The sequence below is a fragment of the Poromitra crassiceps genome (assembly GCF_964638095.1).
Source record: "Poromitra crassiceps genome assembly, chromosome: 27".
Classification (NCBI taxonomy): Eukaryota; Metazoa; Chordata; class Actinopteri; order Beryciformes; family Melamphaidae; genus Poromitra; species Poromitra crassiceps.
The window spans coordinates 11,366,354-11,393,222 of NC_139650.1; the positions used below are offsets into that span (position 1 = coordinate 11,366,354).

The 26,869-nt window shown below is 42.4% G+C and overlaps 2 protein-coding genes across 2 annotated transcripts in view; both read left to right on the forward strand.

The window, feature by feature from the left end:
• On the forward strand, nt 1–13,276 carry LOC310799047 (uncharacterized protein; the record flags this gene model as incomplete). The annotated part of the gene is made up of 2 exons (XM_083661615.1): nt 1–20; nt 10,682–13,276. 2 exons carry the CDS (start codon nt 1–3, stop codon nt 11,631–11,633), a joined length of 972 nt encoding a protein of 323 aa, XP_083517741.1. The 3' UTR covers nt 11,634–13,276.
• LOC310799048 (uncharacterized protein) overlaps nt 12,435–26,869 on the forward strand; it is a gene marked incomplete at both ends in the record, with an annotated part of 20,121 nt that continues 5,686 nt past the window's right edge. Inside the window, 2 exons of the mRNA XM_083661616.1 lie at nt 12,435–12,463; nt 17,976–18,456. Coding sequence (XP_083517742.1) covers nt 12,435–12,463; nt 17,976–18,456 — 510 coding nt within the window. The remainder of the gene's footprint in view (nt 12,464–17,975; nt 18,457–26,869) is intronic.

A 26,869-nucleotide genomic window follows, 5' to 3' on the forward strand; every position in this document is an offset into this window, starting at 1 on the left:
ATGGCCAATCCGGAGCGAGGGTGATGGTTCAGTGGAACGGAAGGAGGAAGTGATCGGGAGAGAGGGAAAAAGAAAACAACATGAGATGATGGTGAATTGCTAGCAGCCAAATATCTAAGAAACTTTTAGAAAACGTAACGCACGTTTTTCCTCCTACAGTCTTATCGTTGACCAGTTTAGTGACCTACTAATCGGGAGTGTAAACTGTAAGTGAGACTGGCGGATATATAGTAGACTTCGGCTAGAAGTTACTGAGAGTTATTCCCCAGTCAATGCACTGTTAGCAAGCTAGTTGGCTAAGCTAGCTAAAGACGTCTATCAGCGTGGAGCGCTCTGTTAACCCAGCAGACATACGCTGCTGCTGTTACGCCTGCCTACAGAGGATCATCACGGACAGTCGGACACACCAGATAGCGGTTTGAGCCACCTGTGGATGCTCAAACTTCCTCTGGCAACGTTGGATTTCGTGCTGACCAAGCAGCTACCAGAAGCAAGGCCTCTAATGTAAACCAAGAAGCAAGCCTTTCCTCTCGCCTGTATCATATAGCCACCTGCGGACCGTCCGCGCACATCTTGGAACTGTGCCAAACTCCCGGACTGCTCGTGGAAACTTGAACTGTGCCAATTCCTGGACTGAGTGAGTAACGGAGGTTACGAGCATAACCCTAGTTCTAGGAATATTTTCTTATTCTTCTTTGCGAATACCAACCCCCCCTCCCTCTTACTAGGCTGTAGGCCTAGTCTATTTCAACACACAGGCTGTAGGCCTAGTCTATTTCAACACACAGGCTGTAGGCCTAGTCTATTTCAACACACAGGCTGTAGGCCTAGTCTATTTCAACACACAGGCTGTAGGCCTAGTCTATTTCAACACACAGGCTGTCGGCCTAGTCTATTTCAACACACAGGCTGTCGGCCTAGTCTATTTCAACACACAGGCTGTAGGCCTAGTCTATTTCAACACACAGGCTGTAGGCCTAGTCTATTTCAACACACAGGCTGTCGGCCTAGTCTATTTCAACACACAGGCTGTAGGCCTAGTCTATTTCAACACACAGGCTGCAGGCCTAGTCTATTTCAACACACAGGCTGTTACAGGCCTAGTCTATTTCAGCATACAGGCTGTAGGCCTAGTCTATTTCAACACAGGCTGTAGGCCTAGTCTATTTCAACTAGGGGTGTCAAAAATAATCGATTATAAGATGCATCGCGATGCGGACGTGCACGATTCTGCATCGATTCACAAATGTCAAAAATCGATTATTAACACGTTGACTGCCACTGACGTATGAATACGTCAAAAAAAATCCAGCGGTTCACTGCCATTACTGCCTACTATTTTACCGACCAGCTAGGTGGCGACGGTGCCCTCCCGACAGAGAGAAAGTCAACCAAAAGCAGCCGCCTCCCGCGGCTGCTTCCTCCATTCTCAAGGAAATGGCTTGCCGATTTTACAGTCATCAGTCACCAGACTCGCCGCTCTCGGGCCGCGCCAGCAGCAGCACACGGGGGATTGCAAATTTGCATAAGCCTAGAGTCGCACGGGGCTTCATCGGGGCTCTCAAACCCAAGAGACGAGTGAGACCTATCCACACTCGCTGCCAGGGAGGGAGGCTGCTCGAACTCGCTGCCAGGGAGGGAGGCTGCTCGAACTCGCTGCAGCAGCAGCAGAGCACTCGCTTGTGACAAACGCAGGCTGAAAGCCACTAGACACGCCCATGGAGGGAGGAGTTGAAGGAGAGGGCGTTCGGAACTATATTGTTTGGATGTCTGATCTCTCACTGATGCCAAAAATAAATGGTTAAAGTGACTGTTCTGCCTGTTTGATTGAATTTCACAAAACTGCGATTATCTCAGCTTTCACTCTCAGACAGCTGAAACCATGCTGTACTCAACGGCTAATATCTACATAACTACTAACTCTACAAACTAACTCTTTTAGACAGAGAAAGCACACATTCTATTAGTACTTTTCTGAACTTTGTGTTCACAAACTCCAAGCAGAAAAGAATCCTCGGCTCTTTTAAAATGAGCCAGAATCCTCAAAAAACGGCCTGGCAGAAGCTACCTACAGCAAAAAAAAAACGGCTGGCAGTCAATGTGTTAACTAGGCTGTAGGCCTAGTCTATTTCAACACACAGGCTGTCGGCCTAGTCTATTTCAACACACAGGCTGTAGGCCTAGTCTATTTCAACACACAGGCTGTAGGCCTAGTCTATTTCAACACACAGGCTGTCGGCCTAGTCTATTTCAACACACAGGCTGTAGGCCTAGTCTATTTCAACACACAGGCTGCAGGCCTAGTCTATTTCAACACACAGGCTGTTACAGGCCTAGTCTATTTCAGCATACAGGCTGTAGGCCTAGTCTATTTCAACACAGGCTTTAGGCCTAGTCTATTTCAACACACAGGCTGTTACAGGCCTAGTCTATTTCAGCATACAGGCTGTAGGCCTAGTCTATTTCAACACAGGCTTTAGGCCTAGTCTATTTCAACTAGGGGTGTCAAAAATAATCGATTATAAGATGCATCGCGATGCGGACGTGCACGATTCTGCATCGATTCACAAATGTCAAAAATCGATTATTAACACATTGACTGCCAGCCGTTTTTTTTTGCTGTAGGTAGCTTCTGCCAAGCCGTTTTTTGAGGATTCTGGCTCATTTTACAAGAGCCGAGGATTCGTTTCAGCTTGGACTTTGTGAACATACAATATCTCAAAAGTACTAATAGAATGTGTACTTTCTCTGTCTAAAAGAGTTAGTTTGTAGAGTTAGTAGTTATGTAAGCATTAGCAGTTGAATACAGCATGGTTTTAGCGTCAGAAAAAATATTCAGAGATAAACGGCTTTTTGTGAAATTGGATAGAACAGTCACTTTAACCATTCATTTTTGGCTCTCTCTCTCTCTCTCTCCCTCCCCCTCTCGCTCTCTCTCTCTCTCTCCCTCCCTCTCGCTCTCCCTCCCTCTCTCTCTCTCTCTCCCTCTCGCTCTCCCTCCCTCTCTCTCTCTCTCCCTCCCGAGAGGGAGGGAGACGCACTAGGTTTAATCCTAGTGAGAGGGGGAGAGGGAGAGAGAGAGAGGGAGGGAGGGAGGGAGAGAGAGAGAGAGAGAGGGAGAGAGCGAGAGGGAGAGTTGCTTCAACTCCTCCCTCCGTGGGCGTTCTTCTTGGCTGCAGCGCCGTGTAACAAGCACTTTCCTACCTGTGCAAATTCACTTTCTCATACTCTCGACCTCTCAAATAAATTTCTGAATAGAAATTAAATTACTCTAAATTAGAGCGAAAAAGAAACAAAAAAGAATGGGTTGAAAATCCCATTCTAAAAGCCTTTTATGGCTGTTTCCAATTTGGTGCTATTTTGCAAGGCAAAATGGCCTGCTGCTTGTCACCAGCCTCACTGCCCCGCTGCCGCTGTGCCTGGCTGTGCCTGTCTGCGTGGCCGCTCCCCGAGGAAGCCCGGCTGGACTCGCCCGCCTCCCGGAGCCCTGGCCGAGAGCTCCGATGAAGCCCCTGCGACTCTGGTCATATTTACGCTGCGTGCCTCAAAGTGTGCTCCATCCGCAATCCACGATGCAAGTTTGCAATCCCGCACCGCCAGCAATCAACGCGAAAACGAAAGCGCCTCCGCCAATCCATTTTCATGAGAATGGAAATGGATCACACTGCTTTTTGCTTGCCTTCCTACTTCCTTGTCGCCACTTAGTGGGTCGGTGGAATGGGTTGTACACGTCCAATACTTATATAAGATATGTAAAAGGGTTAGATGCACAACCCCCCGTTAAAAAAAAAAAATCGATGCCAAGGACGTGTTTACACGTTGTTGGCAGTCAACAGCTGGATTCTGAAAACGTGTTTACACGTTGTTGGCAGTGAATGTGTTAACACTTTGAGTGCCACGGCCCTTGGGCAAAAGGTTGCTTGCTGTGCCACATAGGCCGCAATGCATTTTAAAACAGTCATATAATTTCTTTAATAATTACTATGTAAACACTGAACACGCACAAATAACGATGAGACTCTCTTCTATCACCTGCAAAAAAAAGTTTATTGATCCCATTTTCCGTTCTTTAGTTATGAGCCGGAGAAGATAGCTTGATTGAACCAAAAACAGCCCTTTTTTTCTACGAGCTGAGATAATGAGCCTTTTGTGAAATTAAACATTTCAAGCACATCACTGACTCTGAAGCTAATTTTCTGATGTCTGGGTCTGTCTGGGTGAAGTGTATGCTGCTCTGCGTGCTCTGCGTGCCCCCCTCCCCCCTCAACTGCACACGCCTCCTCCTGGGTGTGTCTGTTGGCTCTCTGCTGAGTTTGCTGTGCACACACAGTAAAGGGTGCGCGACATCCAGCTTTTTGGTTCCGCGTGTGTTTGTCACGGGCTCTCATGCTTCCAGTTGAGAATAATAAGGCTGATTATGCGTATGTGCTGTCGCAGCGGACACGGAGGTGCTCAGTTGTGACAGCGGATGCAGCTGCTGCGGGCACAGCTGGCGTTTGGCTTCATGCATGTCGATGCATACGGACGGATGCGATGCGATTTCCTTTTTCCCCAGCGACTTCTTCTGTGTGTTTGGCTCCACTTTCTCTTATCAGGAGAGTGCTGTCGCCACCTAATGGGTTTGTAGACCTCCAATAGCTACAATATTGTAAGAGGATATGTAAGAAGCTTAGATCGACACCCCCCCCCCCCCCCCCCCCCCGTCAAAAAAACAATTTGGAGTTACTGACGCCATTTGGCGTCGCTGGCAGCCTACGGTAAATTTCTAATGACGCCACATGGCGTCGCTGGCACTCAATGTGTTAAAAAAATATATATACCGTATATATATATATATATAATCAAATAAAATATAATGGAAGTACATGCAGTTGTTTATTTTAATTGTGGATCATAATACAATGCAATTCCAAATGCACTTTTATTTTAAAAGTAGCCACACAGTGAGAAAAAAGAAAGTGAGAAAAAATAAATCATGTATTGCGGAAAAAAGTGATGGATCGATTTAAGATGCATCGAGATGCATCGATAATCGTAATCGAATCGTGAGGCCAGTGATGATTCACTGGCTGCAATCAGAATCAGAAAGACTTTAATGATCCCCGGGGGGAAATTGGGACAAGTTACAGTAGCTCGCTCACAGAACACACATGGCATAAAATAAACAGTAGTAAATGCAATATTAAAGGCCGGCTTTACCGTGGGGAATATGAATATATATTAATTCTTAAAAAATCTTAAATTTCGAATCCGTTGAAATTTTTGAAATTGCTTGTTCACAGCCAGAGGGGAAAAAAAAAAAAAAAAAAAAGGGCCAGGTGACGCGTTTCGACGCGAAACGCGTCACCTGGCCCAATTTTTTTTTTTTTTTTTTTTTTCATTTATTTTTTTCTCTGGCTGTGAACAAGCAATTTCAAAAATTTCAACGGATTCGAAATTTAAGATTTTTTAAGAATTAATATATATTCATATTCCCCACGGTAAAGCCGGCCTTTAAGCAAATAAGCAGAAAAACACAACATAGCATAGAATAACTAGTAAATGCGATAGAAGCAAAAAATAAGTAGAATGTCTAAGTAGCAAAATACAAAATATGTAGAGTAAGTACCGTAAATTCCGGACTATAAGCCGCGGCTTTTTTCCCGTTTTTTGGCCTTTTTTGGCCCCTGCGGCTTATATAACGGTGCGTCTTATCTATGGATTTTTTCCCAAAAAAAAAAAAAATCTCTCTTTTTTAGCACTCTTTCTAACTATAAATCCACTTCTGTTTTAATTTCCTCTCTTGCCCTCTTTTAACAACATAACATAACATAACATAACATAACACAACACAGGTAAGCAGAAAGAAAAAGACGAAAGAAAGAAAGAAGCAATCACCGCCATGAATGAGGAAATGACTCACCTGCTGGAGGCTGGAGATTCACGGCTTGGGCTAAACTTTTACTCCGTGAAACACTATCGATTAAGTCCGACATCGCTCAGAGGTTTGAGCAGCTTGAAAACAAGTTTGAAAACGTGCAGAAGTCCATCCACTCACTCACTAAAGAAAATAATGCAACCGTGAACAGAGTTTCTAAAAAAAGCGCATCAGCGCACTGGAGGACAAAAACAACACAGTGAGTCCGAAAGTGGATAAAATGCAAAAACATCGAAACGCTGCACACGCAGGTTGATGACTTAATCAGCAGGAGTAAAAGAAATAACATTCGCCTGATCAATGTAAAAGAGGGAGCTGAGATTGGTGACATGGACGCTTTCGTGGCAAAATCCTGTGTTACATCCTGGACCTGAAGGAAGGCGAGAAACCACCAGAGGTGGACAGGGCACACCGGGCGCCTCGGCCACGTCCAGACCCCGGCCTGCCACCGAGGGCCATCTTCATCTGCCTACTCCGCTGGCCCGACCGTCAACTCATCCTCCAGGCTGCGGGGAAGAAGCCCCTCACCTGGGAGGGTACGCGCTTTTTCGTCCGGCAGGACCTCTCCGCGTTGGTGCAACAGAAACGCGCAACATACAACAGCATCATCGAGTCAATGGATATCGCTTTGGCGTACTGTACCCAGCGAGACTCGTCATAACCATTGCTGGACAGCGGCGGAACAAGAGCTCAAAGTGAAACTGCCGAATATCTTTTGAGTTGGACTGGTCAATAGTACTGTGAGTAACTAAAATAAAAAAATAAAAAACGGAATTCTCTCTTCTTTAGCACTCTTTCTAACTATAAATCCACTTCTGTTTTAATTTCCTCTCTTGCCCTCTTTTCACCACACCGCGGACACTGTGTGCACTGTAAAAAAAACAAAAAATACCACAATGTGTGATTTTGTCTGGGGATTAGTGACCTGACTTTTGTTTTGTTGAAATGTTAATAAATGGGAGCTTCCCCAAACAGCCATCTCTTTCCCGACAATCCCCTCTGTGCACGAAGCCTTACATATGGTAATTAAACATCAAAACACCCGCGGCTTATAGACCGGTGCGGCTTATAGAAGAAAAAAATAGTCTCCTTTGAAGGTGCGGCTTATAGACCGGTGCGTCTTATAGTCCGGAATTTACGGTATACATTCCGTGTCAATTATCATTATTGCACCCTGGACTTATATTAAGTCTGCTTGCCCTATACGTTACATGTGGCTCAGCCAGGCACAGTTAACCTATCGGCTGGCTCAGTCTCAGGGAGACTGAGCGTCTCCGATGTGCTCTTTTAAGAGAGGCATTAAATAGACCAATGGCCACAGGCAGGAATGATTTCCTGTGCCTCTCCGTATTGCATCTAGGTGGAATCAGTCTCTCACTGAACGTACTCCTGTGTTTGACTAGCACGCCGTGGAGTGGGTGCGAGTCATTGTTCATGATGGAGCGTAGCCTGGACAACATTCTCTTCTCTGACACCGCAGTCAGAGAGCCCAGATCCAGCCCCACAATGTCCCTGGCCTTACGGATCAGTTTGTTGAGTCTGTTGGCATCCGCTGCCTTCAGCCTGCTGCCCCAGCACACAATAGCATACAGGAAGGCACTAGCCACTACCGACTCATAGAACATCCTCAGCATGGTCCGGCAGACGTTGAAGGACCTCAGCCGTCTCAGAAAGTAGAGACGGCTTTGCCCCTTCTTGTAGAGTGCATCAGAGTTCTTAGCCCAGTCTAGTTTATTGTCAATGTACACTCCAAGGTACTTGTAATCCTCCACTATGTCAACACTGACCCCGTGGATTGAAACAGGGGTCACCGGAGCCTTGACCCTCCTCAGGTCCACCACTAGCTCCTTTGTCTTTGACACAACACACAGGCTGTAGGCCTAGTCTATTTCAACACACAGGCTGTAGGCCTAGTCTATTTCAACACACAGGCTGTAGGCCTAGTCTATTTCAACACACAGGCTGTAGGCCTAGTCTATTTCAACACACAGGCTGTAGGCCTAGTCTATTTCAACACACAGGCTGTAGGCCTAGTCTATTTCAACACACAGGCTGTAGGCCTAGTCTATTTCAACACACAGGCTGTAGGCCTAGTCTATTTCAACACAGGCTGTAGGCCTAGTCTATTTCAACACACAGGCTGTAGGCCTAGTCTATTTCAACACACAGGCTGTAGGCCTAGTCTATTTCAACACAGGCTGTAGGCCTAGTCTATTTCAACACACAGGCTGTAGGCCTAGTCTATTTCAACACAGGAAATAAGTCAGATAGGGCTGGCTTCCTCCTGGCTCTTCCTGACTGGTTCCTCTGCGGCTGCTCTGGGCCTAACATTAACCTGGGCATGAATGTGGACACAAATCAATTTATACTTCCTACTTATAATTTCAGAAGGAAATATTGTACTTTCTACACCACTACACTGATTTCACAGCATTGTTATGATCATCATTGTGTTTCCTGTCTTACCAACAGTCTCTGTTTGATTATGTCACAGCTGATTGGCAGGAAGAGATCTGGTGGAGGAAGAGAGCAAGAGGCAAAGATGACTTCTTCACAAGAGGTGAGAACATTAGAATCTGTTGGTAAATGTAATCTGTTAGCTCACCTATTTATAGGATGTTGTACTGTATGTCTGAATGATTGCTAAGTATTCTCTCTCCCTCGCTAACTTTGCTAACATTAGCCTGTTGACGTGGTTCTTCCTACATTTATGATGAGATATTTCACAATGCAAAGCTGCTGCTGTTGTCCAGGTCTGGATCAAATAAAATAACCTGCCATTTATTTTATCATGTGACATTTTCTGATATGTTACAAACAGTGTTGGGCAAGTTACATTCAAAATGTACATACCGTAAATTCCGGACTATAAGCCGCGGCTTTTTTCCCGTTTTTTGGCCTTTTTTGCCCCCTGCGGCTTATATAACGGTGCGTCTTATCTATGGATTTTTCCAGCAAACGGCCACTCGGGAACCTCCAAAATCTATGGATGTTGGTATGAGGCAGAACGAGAGCAAGACAGACATTATGAGAGCGAGACCCTGATTGGATGATGTTGCAAAAAATGTGCCTCGCGACCTGATTGGAGCACTGTGCCACTACTCTCTCTCAGCCACTGCGGTAAAACACCCTCCCTCCCTCCTCCCTCGCTCCGGGGGGAAAAAGGCAGCGATTGAGCCAGAAAGACAGTCTGAATGAAATTGAATGTAACATTCCCAATTCTATGTATTACATTCTAAAAAACTAACAGCAACATTTTGGAAGGCTAAGCCACACAACTAGCTCGTTGTAATCTAACATCATGCTTCAAAAGATGGAGAACTGGCTGTGTTACGACGATGGCGGCGATTGAGCCTGAAAGCCATGTCTGAGACAGTAGCGAGACAGGAACAACAACAGCAGCAGCAGCAAAGGATCATGCACAAACCCGAGACGAAAGGGACTGTCCGTCAGGGCGCGGACGACTGTGTGTCAGCAACTCCCTCCCGACTACCAGGAGAAAATTACAAACTTCGGCGAATTCACACAAAGAAAGATCAAGGAATATTCCATCGGACCGGAGCAGATCATAAATATGGATGAAGTGCCTTTGACGTTCGACCTGCCTCTCACTAGGACTGTTAACAAGAAAGGTGAATCGTCCATCACGTTGAGAACCACAGGTCACGAGAGAACAAATTTCACTTGTGTTCTTGGCTGCACAGCAGCTCCCGCCGATGGTGATTTTTAAGCATCTCACAATGTGTGATTTTGTCTGGGGATTAGTGACCTGACTTTTGTTTTGTTGAAATGTTAATAAATGGGAGCTTCCCCAAACAGCCATCTCTTTCCCGACAATCCCCTCTGTGCACGAAGCCTTACATATGGTAATTAAACATCAAAACACCCGCGGCTTATAGACCGGTGCGGCTTATAGAAGAAAAAAATAGTCACCTTTGAAGGTGCGGCTTATAGACCGGTGCGCCTTATAGTCCGGAATTTACGGTACTAGTTATTTTCTTTTGAAAGTAATACGTTATTTTACAATATTATTGTCTGTGTAGAGTAACTTGTTACTTATCGCACTACTTTTGCGTTGCTTTCACCCAAATAACCGCAGAACGACACCACCGTCCCGAAAAAGAATGTCAACCACCCTAAAGTCAGTGTAAATCGTCCACAGTTCTAAATGTTATCCTTTCACTTTGTTATTGTCATCTATAGTAGTTATTTGCATAAAAAACACAATTTGATTAGGAAATTATTATATCTTCATTTAAATATGTGCTTTGATCAAAATAAAAAATAAAGTCTTGGCATTGGTAGTTTTAATTATTATAAGCTGCTTAGAACTATAGTGTAGGAAGTTACAGTAAACAGGGCATAATTCCCTCTAATATTCTTTTGTGAAGTCATAACATTATAATTTACCTTCACCCAATACTTGACTTTACTGAGTAGATGAATGCATCATAATGTAACTCAATGCACCCTAATGAAGAGCTGACAGCAGCTCAGTTTCAAGTTGTAACTCACATTACTTGACATAGTACAGTAACTGGTATAATATTACCAAAATCCTATTGGCGTTATATTACTGTGTTACTGCTAAAAGTAATATATTACCTGTAATGTGTTACTTTTGTAATGTGTTTCCCCCAAACACTGGTTCCACAGTACATACAACAAGATATGTTTGTCTGTTAGCATATGCTTTCATATCATAAAATACTTTGTCAGAGATAGTAATGACTTATATCCTTTATATCTTTCTCCATGAAACAGAGACACCAACAGACCAAAACGCAACCGCTCTCTGCAGTGTGGGACATCTTTCAGTCGTTCAGGTGACCTAAAAACACATCAACGCATTCACACTGGAGAGAAGCCATTCTCCTGTGACCAATGTGGGAGGAGCTTCAGTCAGTCAGGTGGCCTAAAAACACATCAACGCATTCACACTGGAGAGAAGCCATTCTCCTGTGACCAATGTGGGAGGAGCTTCAGTCGGTTAACTAACCTAAAAACACATCAACGCATTCACACTGGAGAGAAGCCATTCTCCTGTGACCAATGTGGGAGAAGCTTCAGTCTGTCAGGTGACCTAAAAACACATCAACGCATTCACACTGGAGAGAAGCCATTCTCCTGTGACCAATGTGGGAGGAGCTTCAGTCAGTTAACTACCCTAAAAACACATCAACGCATTCACACTGGAGAGAAGCTGTACTCCTGTGACCAATGTGGGAGGAGCTTCAGTCAATCAATGAACCTAAAAAGACATCAACGCATTCACACTGGAGAGAAGCCATACTCCTGTGACCAATGTGGGAGGAGCTTCAGTCAGTTAACTACCCTAAAAAGACATCAACGCATTCACACTGGAGAGAAGCTGTACTCCTGTGACCAATGTGGGAGGAGCTTCAGTCAATCAACGAACCTAAAAACACATAAACGCATTCACACTGGAGAGAAGCTGTACTCCTGTGACCAATGTGGGAGGAGCTTCAGTCAATCAATGAACCTAAAAAGACATCAACGCATTCACACTGGAGAGAAGCCATACTGGTGTGAACTATGTCTGAGAATGTTCAGTCAGTCAAGTCACCTAACATCACATCAACACATTCACACTGGAGAGAAGCCGTACTCCTGTGACCAATGTGAGGGCAGCTTCACTCTCTCAAGTGACCTAGCAGAACATCAACAACACATTCACAGAAAGTGTTCAGGCTAGCCTCATGCATTCACACTGGAGAGAAGCCATAATGGTGTGACGGGGTATAAGACAAACTTCACTTAAAGGGACAGCTCACCCTAAAATCCAAAATACATATTTTTCCTCTCACCTGTAGTGCTATTTTTCCACCTAGATCGTTTTTGTGTTAGTTGCCTGAGTTTTGAAGATATCAACCCTAAAGATTTCTGCCTTCTCTCAAATACAATGGAACTGGATGGCACTCGGCTTGTGCTGGTCGAAGTGACAAAAACCTACATTTGAAAAACTCAACAGCAATATGTCTCTTTCCAGAAATCATGGCCGGTTATTCAAGATAATCCACAAACCTTGTTGTATGCAGTTTCATGTAGTAACTATTTTCTTTAGACCGAACTACACCCACTAGATGCTAGCTAGTTCCTACATGAAACTGCTCACAACTAGGTCTGTGTTATCTTGGGTAACCGGGTCATTATTTCTGGAAAGAGACATTGCTGTTGAGTTTTTCAAATGTATGTTTTTGCCATTTTGAGCAGCACAAGCCGAGTGCCATCCAGTTCCATTGTATTGGAGAGAAGGCAGAAATCTCTACGCCTGATATCTCCAAAACTCAGCAACTCACACTAAAACGATGTCGATGGATAAATAGCACTACATGTAAGAGGAAAAACATGTAATTTTGGATTTTAGGGTGAGCTGTCCCTTTAAGCACTATCACACGAGAGGGAGGGCTGTTGTACTGTGATATCGTCACGGCTACGATTCGTTCGTAGGCACGAGGACGCAGCCTGAGTGCCGAAGATAATCACAGCCGTGACGATGTTAGAGTACAAACAGCACGACCTCGAGTGTGATATTGCTTTTATACAACAGTTGTACAGATGTAAACAAAGCTATTCATCAAGAAATAATCACATTTTAAAGTCATTTGAGACAACAGATGCTTTCTGTCTGTTATTTGTCTCCGCCAATAAAAAGTAGTTCCCTTAGGAGTGCACTACCAGAAGTTGCCAAGCAATAACAGGTGAACTTGCTGCCCGCAGTTTCCCGAATGATTTCAGCTTACCGATCATAATTAAGGTCAAATGTATCCATATCACTGTCCTAGTGTCTCCATATGTCTCATATCACTGTCCCTACTAGTGTCTCCATATGTATCATATCACTGTCCCTACTAGTGTCTCCATATGTATCATATCACTGTCCTAGTGTCTCCATATGTCTCCATATCACTGTCCCTACTAGTGTCTCCATATGTATCATATCGCTGTCCTAGTGTCTCCATATGTATCATATCACTGTCCCTACTAGTGTCTCCATATGTATCATATCACTGTCCCTACTAGTGTCTCCATATGTATCATATCACTGTCCCTACTAGTGTCTCCATATGTATCATATCACTGTCCCTACTAGTGTCTCCATATGTATCATATCACTGTCCCTACTAGTGTCTCTGTCTCATATCACTGTCCCTACTAGTGTCTCCATATGTATCATATCACTGTCCCTACTAGTGTCTCTGTCTCATATCACTGTCCCTACTAGTGTCTCCATATGTATCATATCACTGTCCCTACTAGTGTCTCCATATGTATCATATCACTGTCCCTACTAGTATCTCCATGTGTATCATATCGCTGTCCCTACTAGTGCGTAAATATCCTTGTTGCTATACTGTTTTAATGGACAGTTTTTCTCATATAAAGTGTTGGATATGTCTAGAAATAAACCATATTATCCTTTGTCAAAGTCAGATTCTTCACATACACCATTCGTTATAAATCATTAAATCATTTCTAAATGTAACTATAGATTTGTCAGTTCTGCTTCTCTTGTATTTTATTTCCTTAATTAAACTTCTTCCTATAATCACATTCATGAATTGAAAAGACAGGCAGGTGATCGCTGATGTCGTTCATTAATAATCCACTCAGTGTTGTTTTCCATAATGGTTTGTGAATATATTGTCAGTCAGGGTGGCACAGTGGGATGTTATTTGAATCAGCTGTGCCACCGTTTCTGAAGGCAAGACACCCACGTAAAACAAACAACGTTTTTTATGTACCTCAGCACTCAAGACCTAAACAGACAGTCATACATGGATTCAAGAAAAAGGTCTAACCAAACATGAAAAGACAAATTGGAAGCTGGCATTCTTGTTACAGTATTACCATACTGTAGTAGTTTGAAATGTGACGCTTTTATAATACAGTAGGTGGCGGTAATGCAACACATGGATGCCAGCCGCCATAAAACCTAAAAGAAGAAGAGGAAGCAGAAGGGGAAGAAGAAGTGATGTGCATTCTGATATTCTGATCCACACTCCATTTCAGAAGGTGGCGGTGATGCACCATAAGTTGTTTGCCCATAGACATATATAAGGCTAGATGGCTTAAGGCGGAGTCACCAGCGTCGTTGAAGCGCTGCCATCTTGCTACGGCAGGCTTTCTGGTACGTTCTATGGTAGCTGTTGGAGGGTGCACAGACAAAAATACTCATAACTCGCTGAAATCTTGACGGATTTACAAACGGTTTGGTTTATTACAAGCATATTCCGTTCCCGAGATATGGCAACAACAACAAAAAAAAAACTAAAAACACTATTTTTTTGATGGGCTCCAAATTACACCAAAATTAAACCGAAGCATCTATGCCATGAGAGGGATTCAGGCACAAAGTTTCATGCAGTTTCATCCATTTCCCTAGGAGTTATGATCATCTGATGTGATAATACTAACCCAACAACAGATGCTCATAGCTCCTAGCAAAATGGATGAAACTGCATGAAACTAGGTGCGTGAATTCATCTCATGATGATGATGCTGCAGTTTAAGTTTGGTGTAATTTGGAGCCAAAAATAATAATAAAATGTTAGCGTTTTTTTAACCCATAAATATATATAAAGCTGTGGTGCCGTAGCAAGATGGCCACCATGCGACGACGTCTCTCTCCATTGACCGGCAGCGCGGGTAAGCCATCTAGCCTTTATATATGTCTATGTGTTTGCCAACCTCCATAAAACACTAGTAGAAGAAGAAGAAGCATGCGCTTGCAAAGAGCATGGAAGGAAAGAGACGACACTCCGGCCATTTTTGGAAACAGAATGCGCCTCGCAGTGGTCAGCTGCGGTAGCGCGGGCCCCTATAATCAGCCTCTCTAAACAGTAACTCAACGGGAGAACACTCTAAATTTCGTGGATTCACATCTTTTCTGGGCGTACTGTAAATCTTGATTGAAGTGGTGTAGTGCAGGGATGTAAAACAACAACCATATTGTGGAAACTAAGCAACATTTTTCTTTTTTTTCTTTTAGTTTTTTCAAGATAAATAGTAAATGCAAAGGACCCGAGGTTAAAACCACGGCAACGCACTTCTGACGGAGTGGACGACAGCCGCATTAGCTATTTATCTTGAAAAAACTAAACAAAGAAAACGAAAAATTTTGCTTAGTTTCCACAATATGGTTGTTGTTTTACATCCCTGCACTACACCACTTCAATCAAGATTTGCAGTAGCCCAGAAAAGATGTGAATCCACGAAATTTAGAGTGTTCTCCCGTTGAGTTACTGTTTAGAGAGGCTGATTATAGGGGCCCGCGCTACCGCAGCTGACCACTGCGAGCCTGTGCGAGGTTCTTTTGGCGCTGTCACGCTTCCAAAAATAAAAAATGGCGGAGGCTGCTGGGCGCTGATGTTGCAATGGGGCAATATGGAGCTGTCATTTCTTTCCATAAAAGTTCTTTGGCGCTTGTTGACCACCCATTCCATTCCATTCTGCTTTTTAGTCACTTCTATCTGTGCGGGCGGCTAAATGTAAGTGTAACCCAGTTGAAAAAGTGATTTGGGTTAATAAGTTATTTTGGGTACAGTTGTACGTTTGAAATAATATATTCATGTTGCCAAAATAACAGTTGTATTATATTGCATTATGTTGAAATGGTTGAAATATTCATTCAGAATATGTATGAGTTTAATATGATAAAAGTTTACTTACCTATGAAGAAGAATGGCCAATCCGGAGCGAGGGTGATGGTTCAGTGGAACGGAAGGAGGAAGTGATCGGGAGAGAGAGAAAAAGAAAACAACATGAGATGATGGTGAATTGCTAGCAGCCAGATATCTAAGAAACTTTTAGAAAACGTAACGCACGTTTTTGCTCCTACAGTCTTATCGTTGACCAGTTTAGTGACCTACTAATCGGGAGTGTAAACTGTAAGTGAGACTGGCGGAAGTAGACTTCGGCTAGAAGTTACTGAGAGTTATTCTCCAGTCAATGCACTGTTAGCAAGCTAGTTGGCTAAGCTAGCTAAAGACGTCTATCAGCGTGGAGCGCTCTGTTAACTCAGCAGACATACGCTGCTGCTACGCCTGCCTACAGAGGATCATCACGGACAGTCGGACACACCAGATAGCGGTTTGAGCCACCTGTGGATGCTCAAACTTCCTCTGGCAACGTTGGATTTCGTGCTGACCAAACAGCTACCAGAAGCAACGCCTCTAATCTCTTCTGATCTCTAATGACTTCTTCACAAGAGGTGAGAACATTAGAATCTGTTGGTCAATTTAATCTGTTAGGTCGTCTATTTATAGGATGTTGTACTGTATGTCACTATGATTGATAAGTATTCTATTCTAGTCTATTTCAACACACAGGCTGTAGGCATAGTCTATTTCAACACACAGGCTGTAGGCCTAGTCTATTTCAACACACAGGCTGTAGGCCTAGTCTATTTCAACACACAGGCTGTAGGCCTAGTCTATTTCAACACACCGGCTGTAGGCCTAGGCTATTTCAACACACAGGCTGTAGGCCTAGTCTATTTCAACACACAGGCTGTAGGCCTAGTCTATTTCAACACAGGAAATAAGTCAGGTAGGGCTGGCTTCTCCCTGGCTCGTTCCTCTGCGGCTGCTCTGGGCCTAACATTAACCTGGGCATGAATGTGGACACAAATCAATTTATACTTCCTACTTATAATTTCAGAAGGAAATATTGTACTTTCTACACCACTACACTGATTTCACAGCATTGTTATGATCATCATTGTGTTCCCTGTCTTACCAACAGTCTCTGTTTGATTATGTCACAGCTGATTGGCAGGAAGAGATCTGGTGGAGGAAGAGAGCAAGAGACAAAGATGACTTCTTCACAAGAGGTGAGAACATTAGAATCTGTTGGTAAATGTAATCTGTTAGCTCACCTATTTATAGGATGTTGTACTGTATGTCTGAATGATTGCTAAGTATTCTCTCTCCCTCGCTAACTTTGCTAACATTAGCCTGTTGACGTGGTTCTTCCTACATTTATGATGAGATATTTCACAATGCAAAGCTGCTGCTGTTGTCCAGGTCTGGATCAAATAACATAACCTGCCATTTATTTTATCATGTGACATTTTCTGATATGTTACACACAGTGTTGGGCAAGTTACATTCAAAATGTACATACTAGTTATTTTCTTTTGAAAGTAATATGTTATTTTACAATATTATTGTCTGTGTAGAGTAACTTGTTACTTATCACACTACTTTTGCGTTGCTTTCACCAAAATAACCGCAGAACGACACCACCGTCCCGAAAAAGAATGTCAACCACCCTAAAGTCAATGTAAATCGTCCACAGTTCTAAATGTTATCCTTTCACTTTGTTATTGTCATCTATAGTAGTTATTTGCATAAAAAACACAATTTGATTAGGAAATGATTATATCTTCATTTAAATATGTGCTTTGATCAAAATAAAAAATAAAGTCTTGGCATTGGTAGTTTTAATTATTATAAGCTGCTTAGAACTATAGTGTAGGAAGTTACAGTAAACAGGGCATAATTCCCTCTAATATTCTTTTGTGAAGTTATAACGTTATAACTTACCTTCACCCAATACTTTACTTTATTGAGTAGATGAATGCATCATAATGTAACTCAATGCACCCTAATGAAGAGCTGACAGCAGCTCAGTTTCAAGTTGTAACTCACATTACTTGACATAGTACAGTAACTGGTATAATATTAGCAAAATCCTATTGGCGTTATATTACTGTGTTACTGCTAAAAGTAACATATTACCTGTAATGTGTTACTTTTGTAATGTGTTTCCCCCAAACACTGGTTACACAGTACATACAACAAGATATGTTTGTCTGTTAGCATATGCTTTCATATCATAAAATACTTTGTCAGAGATAATAATGACTTATATCCTTTATATCTTTCTCCATGAAACAGAGAGACACCAACAGACCAAAACGCCACCGCTCTCTGCAGTGTGGGACATCTTTCAGTCAGTCAGGTGACCTAAAAACACATCAACGCATTCACACTGGAGAGAAGCCATTCTCCTGTGACCAATGTGGGAGGAGCTTCAGTCGGTTAACTAACCTAACAACACATCAACGCATTCACACTGGAGAGAAGCCATTCTCCTGTGACCAATGTGGGAGGAGCTTCAGTCGGTTAACTAACCTAAAAACACATCAACGCATTCACACTGGAGAGAAGCCATTCTCCTGTGACCAATGTGGGAGGAGCTTCAGTCGCTCAATTAACCTAAAAGCACATCAAATCATTCACACTGGAGAGAAGCCATTCTCCTGTGACCAATGTGGAAGCAGCTTCAGTCGCTCAATTAACCTGAAAACACATCAACGTATTCACACTGGAGCGAAGCCGTACTCCTGTGACCAATGTGGGAGGAGCTTCAGTCAGTCACCTGATCTAACAAGACATCAACGCATTCACACTGGAGAGAAGCCGTACTCCTGTGACCAATGTGGGAGGAGCTTCAGTCTGTCAGGTGACCTAACATCACATCAACGAAGTCACACTGGAGAGAAGCCGTACTCCTGTGACCAATGTGAGGGCAGCTTCAGTCTCTCAAGTGACCTAGCAGAACATCAACAACACATTCACAGAAAGTGTTCAGGCTAGCCTCACGCATTCACACTGGAGAGAAGCCATAATGGTGTGACGGGTGTAAGACAAACTTCACTTAAAGGGACAGCTCACCCTAAAATCCAAAATACATATTTTCCCTCTCACCTGTAGTGCTATTTATCCACCTAGATCATTTTGTGTTAGTTGCCTGAGTTTTGGAGATATCAACCCTAAAGATTTCTGCCTTCTCTCAAATACAATGGAACTGGATGCACTCGGCTTGTGGTGGTCGAAGTGACAAAAACATACATTTTTGGCATTGGATGGCACTCAGAAAAACTCAACAGCAATATGTCTCTTTCCAGAAATCATGACCCGGTTATTCAAGATAATCCACAAACCTTGTTGTATGCAGTTTCATGTAGGAACTATTTTCTTTAGACCGAACTACACCCACTAGCTACTAGTTAGTTCCTACATGAAACTGCTCACAACTAGGTCTGTGTTATCTTGGGTTACCGGGTCATTATTTCTGGAAAGAGACATTGCTGTTGAGTTTTTCAAATGTATGTTTTTGCCGTTTTGAGCAGCACAAGCCGAGTGCCATCCAGTTCCATTGTATTGTAGAAAAGGCAGAAATCTCTACGCCTGATATCTCCAAAACGATGTTGATGGATAAATAGCGCTACATGTAAGAGGAAAAACATGTCATTTTGGATTTTAGGGTGAGCTGTCCCTTTAAGCACTATTCACTATATCATATCGCTGTCCCTCCCTACTAGTGTCTCCATATGTCTCCATATCGCTGTCCCTACTAGTGTCTCCATATGTATCATATCACTGTCCCTACTAGTGTCTCCATATGTATCATATCACTGTCCCTACTAGTGTCTCCATATGTATCATATCACTGTCCCTACTAGTGTCTCCATATGTATCATATCACTGTCCCTACTAGTGTCTCCATATGTATCATATCACTGTCCCTACTAGTGTCTCCATATGTATCATATCGCTGTCCCTACTAGTGTCTCCATATGTATCATATCACTGTCCCTACTAGTGTCTCCATATGTATCATATCACTGTCCCTACTAATGTCTCCATATGTATCATATCACTGTCCCTACTAGTGTCTCCATATGTCTCTATATCACTGTCCCTACTAGTGTCTCCATATGTATCATATCACTGTCCCTACTAGTGTCTCCATATGTATCATATCACTGTCCCTACTAGTGTCTCCATATGTATCATATCACTGTCCCTACTAATGTCTCCATATGTATCATATCACTGTCCCTACTAGTGTCTCCATATGTCTCTATATCACTGTCCCTACTAGTGTCTCCATATGTATCATATCGCTGTCCCTACTAGTGTCTCCATATGTATCATATCACTGTCCCTACTAGTGTCTCCATATGTATCATATCACTGTCCCTACTAGTGTCTCCATATGTATCATATCACTGTCCCTACTAGTGTCTCCATATGTATCATATCACTGTCCCTACTAGTGTCTCCATATGTATCATATCACTGTCCCTACTAGTGTCTCCATATGTATCATATCACTGTCCCTACTAGTGTCTCCATATGTATCATATCGCTGTCCCTACTAGTCTCTCCATATGTATCATATCACTGTCCCTACTAGTGTCTCCATATGTATCATATCACTGTCCCTACTAATGTCTCCATATGTATCATATCACTGTCCCTACTAGTGTCTCCATATGTCTCTATATCACTGTCCCTACTAGTGTCTCCATATGTATCATATCACTGTCCCTACTAGTGTCTCCATATGTATCATATCACTGTCCCTACTAGTGTCTCCATATGTATCATATCACTGTCCCTACTAATGTCTCCATATGTCTCATATCACTGTCCCTACTAGTGTCTCCATATGTCTCTATATCACTGTCCCTACTAGTGTCTCCATATGTATCATATCGCTGTCCCTACTAGTGTCTCCATATCATATCACTGTCCCTACTAGTGTCCCCATATGTCTTCATATCACTGTCCCTACTAGTGTCTCCATATGTATCATATCACTGTCCCTACTAGTGTCTCCATATGTATCATATCACTGTCCCTACTAGTGTCTCCATATGTATCATATCGCTGTCCCTACTAGTGTCTCCATATCACTGTCCCTACTAGTTTTTTCCCATATGTATCATATCACTGTCCCTACTAGTGTCTCCATATCTATCATATCGCTCTCCCTACTAGTGTCTCCATTTGTCTCCATATCGCTGTCCCTACTAGTGCGTAAATATCCTTGTTGCTCTACTGTTTTAATGGACCGTTTTTCTCATATAAAGTGTTTAGGGATGCACCGATATGAACATTTTGGCCGATAACAGATATTGACATTGCTGTTACGGCCGCTAACCGATATTTACCGATGTCGATATGATCTGTATAATAACACATTTCTATGATAATACAATTTTGTACATAGTGAAAAACACATGTAAACACTGTGGTTTTGAAAAAGGAATGCATTTATTTATTTCCCAAACATTTGGAAAAGCCCATCATTCATAAATTTACCACATTGTTTAATCTCAATGTGAAAATTTTGGCTACCGATAACCAATATTAACATTGCAACATCGGACCGATTTAATGCCGATATGTTAAAAAATGACTAACATCGGCCGATACCGATATGATTGCCGATATATCGTGCATCCCTAAAAGTGTTGAATATGTCTAAAAATAAAGCATTATCCTTTGTCAAAGTCAGATTCTTCACATACTCCATTCCAGTTATAAATCATTAAATCATTTCTAAATGTAACTATAGATTTGTCAGTTCTGCTTCTCTTGTATTTTCTTTCCTTAAATAAACTAATTCCTATAATCACATTCATGAATTGAAAAGACAGGCAGGTGATCGCTGATGTCGTTCATTAATAATCCACTCAGTGTTGTTTTCCATAATGGTTTGTGAATATATTGTCAGTCAGGGTGGCACAGTGGGATGTTATTTGAATCAGCTGTGCCACCGTTTCTGAAGGCAAGACACCCACGTAAAACAAACAACGTTTTTTATGTACCTCAGCACTCAAGACCTCAACAGACAGAAAAAGGTCTAACCAAACATGAAAACACAAATTGGAAGCTGGCATTCTTGATACAGTATTGACATACTGTAGTAGTTTGAAATGTGATGCTTTTATAATACAGTAGGTGGTGGTAATGCAACACATGGATGCCAACCGCCATAAAACCTAAAAGAAGAAGAAGAAGCAGAAGGGGAAGAAGAAGTGGTGTGCTTGTTGACCCTTGTTCCATTCCATTCTGCTTAAGCTGTGTTCATGTAATGGGGGTAAAAATGTAATTATAGCTCATAGTATGAAATGGTTTAGCTCATAGTTTTGGGGTAAAAATGTAATTATAGCTCATAGTATAAAATGGTTTAGCTCATAGTTTTCGGGTAAAAATGTAATTATAGCTCATAGTATAAAATGGGTTAAAAAGAGATCAAACAATTCATAGAGTATAAAGTTAATGGTATTTGCATTATTAAAATGTGAATTTAAAAAGATTGATCTGCATTATTAGAATGTGAAGTTAAAATGATAAAAACAGTCACCCCTTAAGTTTTTTTGGTTTGATAAGCAAAGGAAATGTCATTTCATTGTACTTTCTGTCATCTAGCGTAAGTAACTCATTCGGTCACTAGAGGGCGCCTAGCGCTTGAGAGGTCATCAAAACTACACGGAGACCTCACCGTAGAATAAATCCTGCGGCCAAGCTGAAACAAGCCAACAACGTGTCTCTGGTTTTATAACTACAGGTGGGTTTAGATTCCTCCATAAATGTAAAGCACAACGTTATTTGGTAGTTAAGCATGTTGCTTGTCTTGGTAGTTTGTCAGTTCCAGTCGAAGTAGTGGTAGTGGGGACTGTGTTGTGTTTGCGTCTGGTCAGGAGCTGCATGCTAATGTGCTAAGCTAAGTGGACCTGGGAGTTTAGTACTGAGCTACATGCTAGATGCTACAGTTAGCTGTTAAGTTTCACATGGCACCATTTGCCTGAAGTGCGCATTGAGACCATTGAGTTATAATATGAACATGCTGTAGTGTAGTGGACATGCTGTAGTGTAGAGGACATGCTGTAGTGTAGAGGACATGCTGTAGTGTAGTGGACATGCTGTAGTGTAGTGGACATGCTGTAGTAGGGCTGTCACTTTTCATTCAAAATTCGAATGCAACTTCGAATGTGGGGGAGGGGTTCGTGTTCGATATGTAAATTGGCTGTTCGATTTTTTTTTTTTTTTTTTATAATTTTTTTTTATGAACCAAAATTAACCAACTGCTGCTTGCTGGTAATGTTAATCCCATGTCAGAAAAAGTCTCCAGATTTGTCGCGTTAGTCTCTTCTGAGAAGGATTGTCTCCAGGGTCTGAAAAGTTGTCTCGAGTTGGATGCAGCCAAGTTTGTGAGGCAGTGTTGTGACTGTGAGCGTCCAAGCTAACACGTCGGGCTGATGCCCGGTGGCCTGCAGTGGGTTGCACCAGCTGTGCGTAAGTTGAAACGTAAGCTAGTTTGAACGTAAAGTCTCACTAAGTCCGAGTTTACGCACTACTAAAAATATTTGGGTTGCACCAAGTGAAATAGTTACAACGTAGGCATAAGTTAGAACTTAAAATTTACACCTACGTCTTACTAGGTGTAAAGTCCTCCGTAAAATAGCAGTTGGCACGGATTGCAACTTGGCACCGTGGCGCATCGTTGTTTTGCGTCCGCAACGCGCTCTCCGTGATAAATTACACCCTTTGATATTTATGACTCACGCTTTTGTTTCCCACAAGCTGCAGCACTGCATACAAATTAAAATAACCGCAACAATTTAGTGAGGCAGGATGGTGGTATAGCCTACAATACTGATGAAGAGCTCACAGATAAACGTTAACAGTATATGAACCTAAACGAACGTTACTCAATAACGTTCTCATTTGATTAGTGTTGATGAAATATGAAAGCACTAATTTGCGGTGGGCAACATGTCCTGTTTTCACTCCACTTACTTAAACAACCGTAAATGAACACCGTTTCCACCGTGCTTTTCACTGATTGGTCACAGATACTGTACACGTCATTGTCTGCGACACTATTTTGGTTAGTATGGACTTTAGGGTCTACTAGTTAAGATGTACCTTACGTCTCCGTGGTGCAACCAAACAAAGACACAACTTTAGTGTCAAACTAACTAGTTTGAACGTAGCAGTTAGTGTGGACTTTACACCCTAACTTAAGACAGAACTTACGTTCAGCTGGTGCAACAGGCTGCTGGACTGAAAAAAAAAAAAAAAAAAAAAAATGTAATTAACCAAAAAACTTCGAATATATTCGAACGAATTTCGGGCAATTAAAGTTCGTTCGAATTTTATTTTGGGAAAAAGTGACAGCCCTGTGCTGTAGTGTAGAGGACATGCTGTAGTGTAGTGGAGGCCATGTCAGCATGTGATATAATTTATAATCAGAGAAGTTACAATTCAAAACACAGTCGGTGTTTCACAGGCTGTAGGCCTAGTCTATTTCAACACAGGCTGTAGGCCTAGTCTATTTCAACACACAGGCTGTAGGATTAGTCTATTTCAACACAGGCTGTAGGCCTAGTCTATTTCAACACACAGCCTGTAGGATTAGTCTATTTCAACACAGGCTGTAGGCCTAGTCTATTTCAACACACAGGCTGTAGGCCTAGTCTATTTCAACACACAGGCTGTAGGTCTAGTCTATTTCAACACAGGCTGTAGGCCTAGTCTATTTCAACACACAGGCTGTAGGCCTAGTCTATTGCAACACACAGGCTGTAGGGCTAGTCTATTTCAACACACAGGCTGTAGGCCTAGTCTATTTCAACTAGGGGTGTCAAAAATAATCGATTATAAGATGCATCGCGATGCGGATGTGCACGTTTCTGCATCGATTCACAAATGTCAAAAATCGATTATAAAAAAAAAAAATATATATATATAATCAAATAAAATATAATGGAAGTACATGCAGTTGTTTATTTTAATTGTGGATCATAATACAATGCAATTCCAAATGCACTTTTATTTTAAAAGTAGCCACACAGTGAGAAAAAAGAAAGTGAGAAAAAATAAATCATGTATTGTGGAAAAAAGTGATGCATCCTTTTAACACGTTCACTGCCAATGACGTGTTAACACGTTTTCAGAATCCAGCTGTTGACTGCCAACGACGTGTTAACACGTTAACACGATTTTTTTTTTTTGACGGTGGGGCGTTGATCAATCCCTTTTACGTCTCCTATACAATTATTGGAGGTATTGAATGTGTATAATCTATTTTACCGACCGACTAAGTGTTGACAGTGCTCCCCCCAGACGAGCGAAAGCAAAGAAAAAACAGCGGCGGGAGGAAGCCATTCTCAAGGAAATTGCTTGCCGATTTTACAGTCATCCAGACTTGCCCGAGCGGCCGCGCCAGCAGCAGCAGCACAGAGAGCGGAGAGCGATTTGCATAATAGATTATAGGTGAAACACACTTTGAAACACCGCAGAAAGGCCAGAATCAACATCTGCCCATCGCCCACGCATTCCCCGGCCCATCTTGACTCGCACAAGGAGCGTCGCAGGCAGGCAAGCAGCAGCAGCAGCAGCAACGCGCTTGACACGCCCGCTGCAGAGCCAGGAGGAAGGAGGAGAAGACACACGGAGGGAGGAGTTTGAAGGGAGAGGGGTGTTTCCTGCTGTTATGGAGGAAATTACTGTTCAAAACTATTGTTTAGATGTCTGACGGTCTTACTGATGCCAAAAATGAATGGTTAAAGTGACTGTTCTATCGAATTTCACAAAAAGCCATTTATCTCAAAATAAATTTTCAGACGCTGAAACCATGCTGTACTCAACGGCTAATATCTACATAACTACTAACTCTACAAACTAACTCTTTTAGACAGAGAAAGCACACATTCTATTAGTACTTTTGTGAACTTTGTGTTCACAAAGTCAAAGCAGAAAAGAATCCTCGGCTCTTGTAAAATGAGCCAGAATCCTCAAAAAAACCCTCTGGCAAAACCTACCTACAGTAAAAAAAAACGGCTGGCAGTGAATGTGTTAAGATGCATTGAGATGCATCGATAATCGTAATCGAATCGTAGCCCTCTGAATCGTAATCGAATCGTGAGGCCAGTGAAGATTCACAGCCCTAATTTCAACACACAGGCTGTAGGCCTAGTCTATTTCAACACACAGGCTGTAGGCCTAGTCTATTTCAACACACAGGCTGTAGGCCTAGTCTATTTCAACACAGGCTGTAGGCCTAGTCTATTTCAACACAGGCTGTAGGCCTAGTCTATTTCAACACAGGCTGTAGGCCTAGTCTATTTCAACACACAGGCTGTACTGTAGGTCTAGTCTATTTCAACACAGAGGCTGTGTATTTCAACACAGAGGCTGTAGGCCTAGTCTATTTCAACACAGAGGCTGTAGGCCTAGTCTATTTCAACACAGAGGCTGTAGGCCTAGTCTATTTCAACACAGAGGCTGTAGGCCTAGTCTATTTCAACACACAGGCTGTAGGCCTAGTCTATTTCAACACACAGGCTGTAGGCCTAGTCTATTTCAACACACAGGCTGTAGGCCTAGTCTATTTCAACACAGAGGCTGTAGGCCTAGTCTATTTCAACACACAGGCTGTAGGCCTAGTCTATTTCAACACAGGAAATAAGTCAGATAGGGCTGGCTACCTCTTCCTGACTGGTTCCTCTGCGGCTGCTCTGGGCCTAACATTAACCTGGGCATGAATGTGGACACAAATCAATTTATACTTCCTACTTATAATTTCAGAAGGAAATATTGTACTTTCTACTCCACTACACTGATTTCACAGCATTGTTATGATCATCATTGTGTTTCCTGTCTTACCAACAGTCTCTGTTTGATTATGTCACAGCTGATTGGCAGGAAGAGATCTGGTGGAGGAAGAGAGCAAGAGACAAAGATGACTTCTTCACAAGAGGTGAGAACATTAGAATCTGTTGGTAAATGTAATCTGTTAGCTCACCTATTTATAGGATGTTGTACTGTATGTCAGAATGATTGCTAAGTATTCTCTCTCCCTCGCTAACTTTGCTAACATTAGCCTGTTGACGTGGTTCTTCCTACATTTATGATGAGATATTTCACAATGCAAAGCTGCTGCTGTTGTCCAGGTCTGGATCAAATAAAATAACCTGCCATTTATTTTATCATGTGATATCAACTAGTTATTTTCTTTTGAAAGTAATACGTTATTTTACAATATTATTGTCTGTGTAGAGTAACTTGTTACTTATCGCACTACTTTTGCGTTGCTTTCACCAAAATAACCGCAGAACGA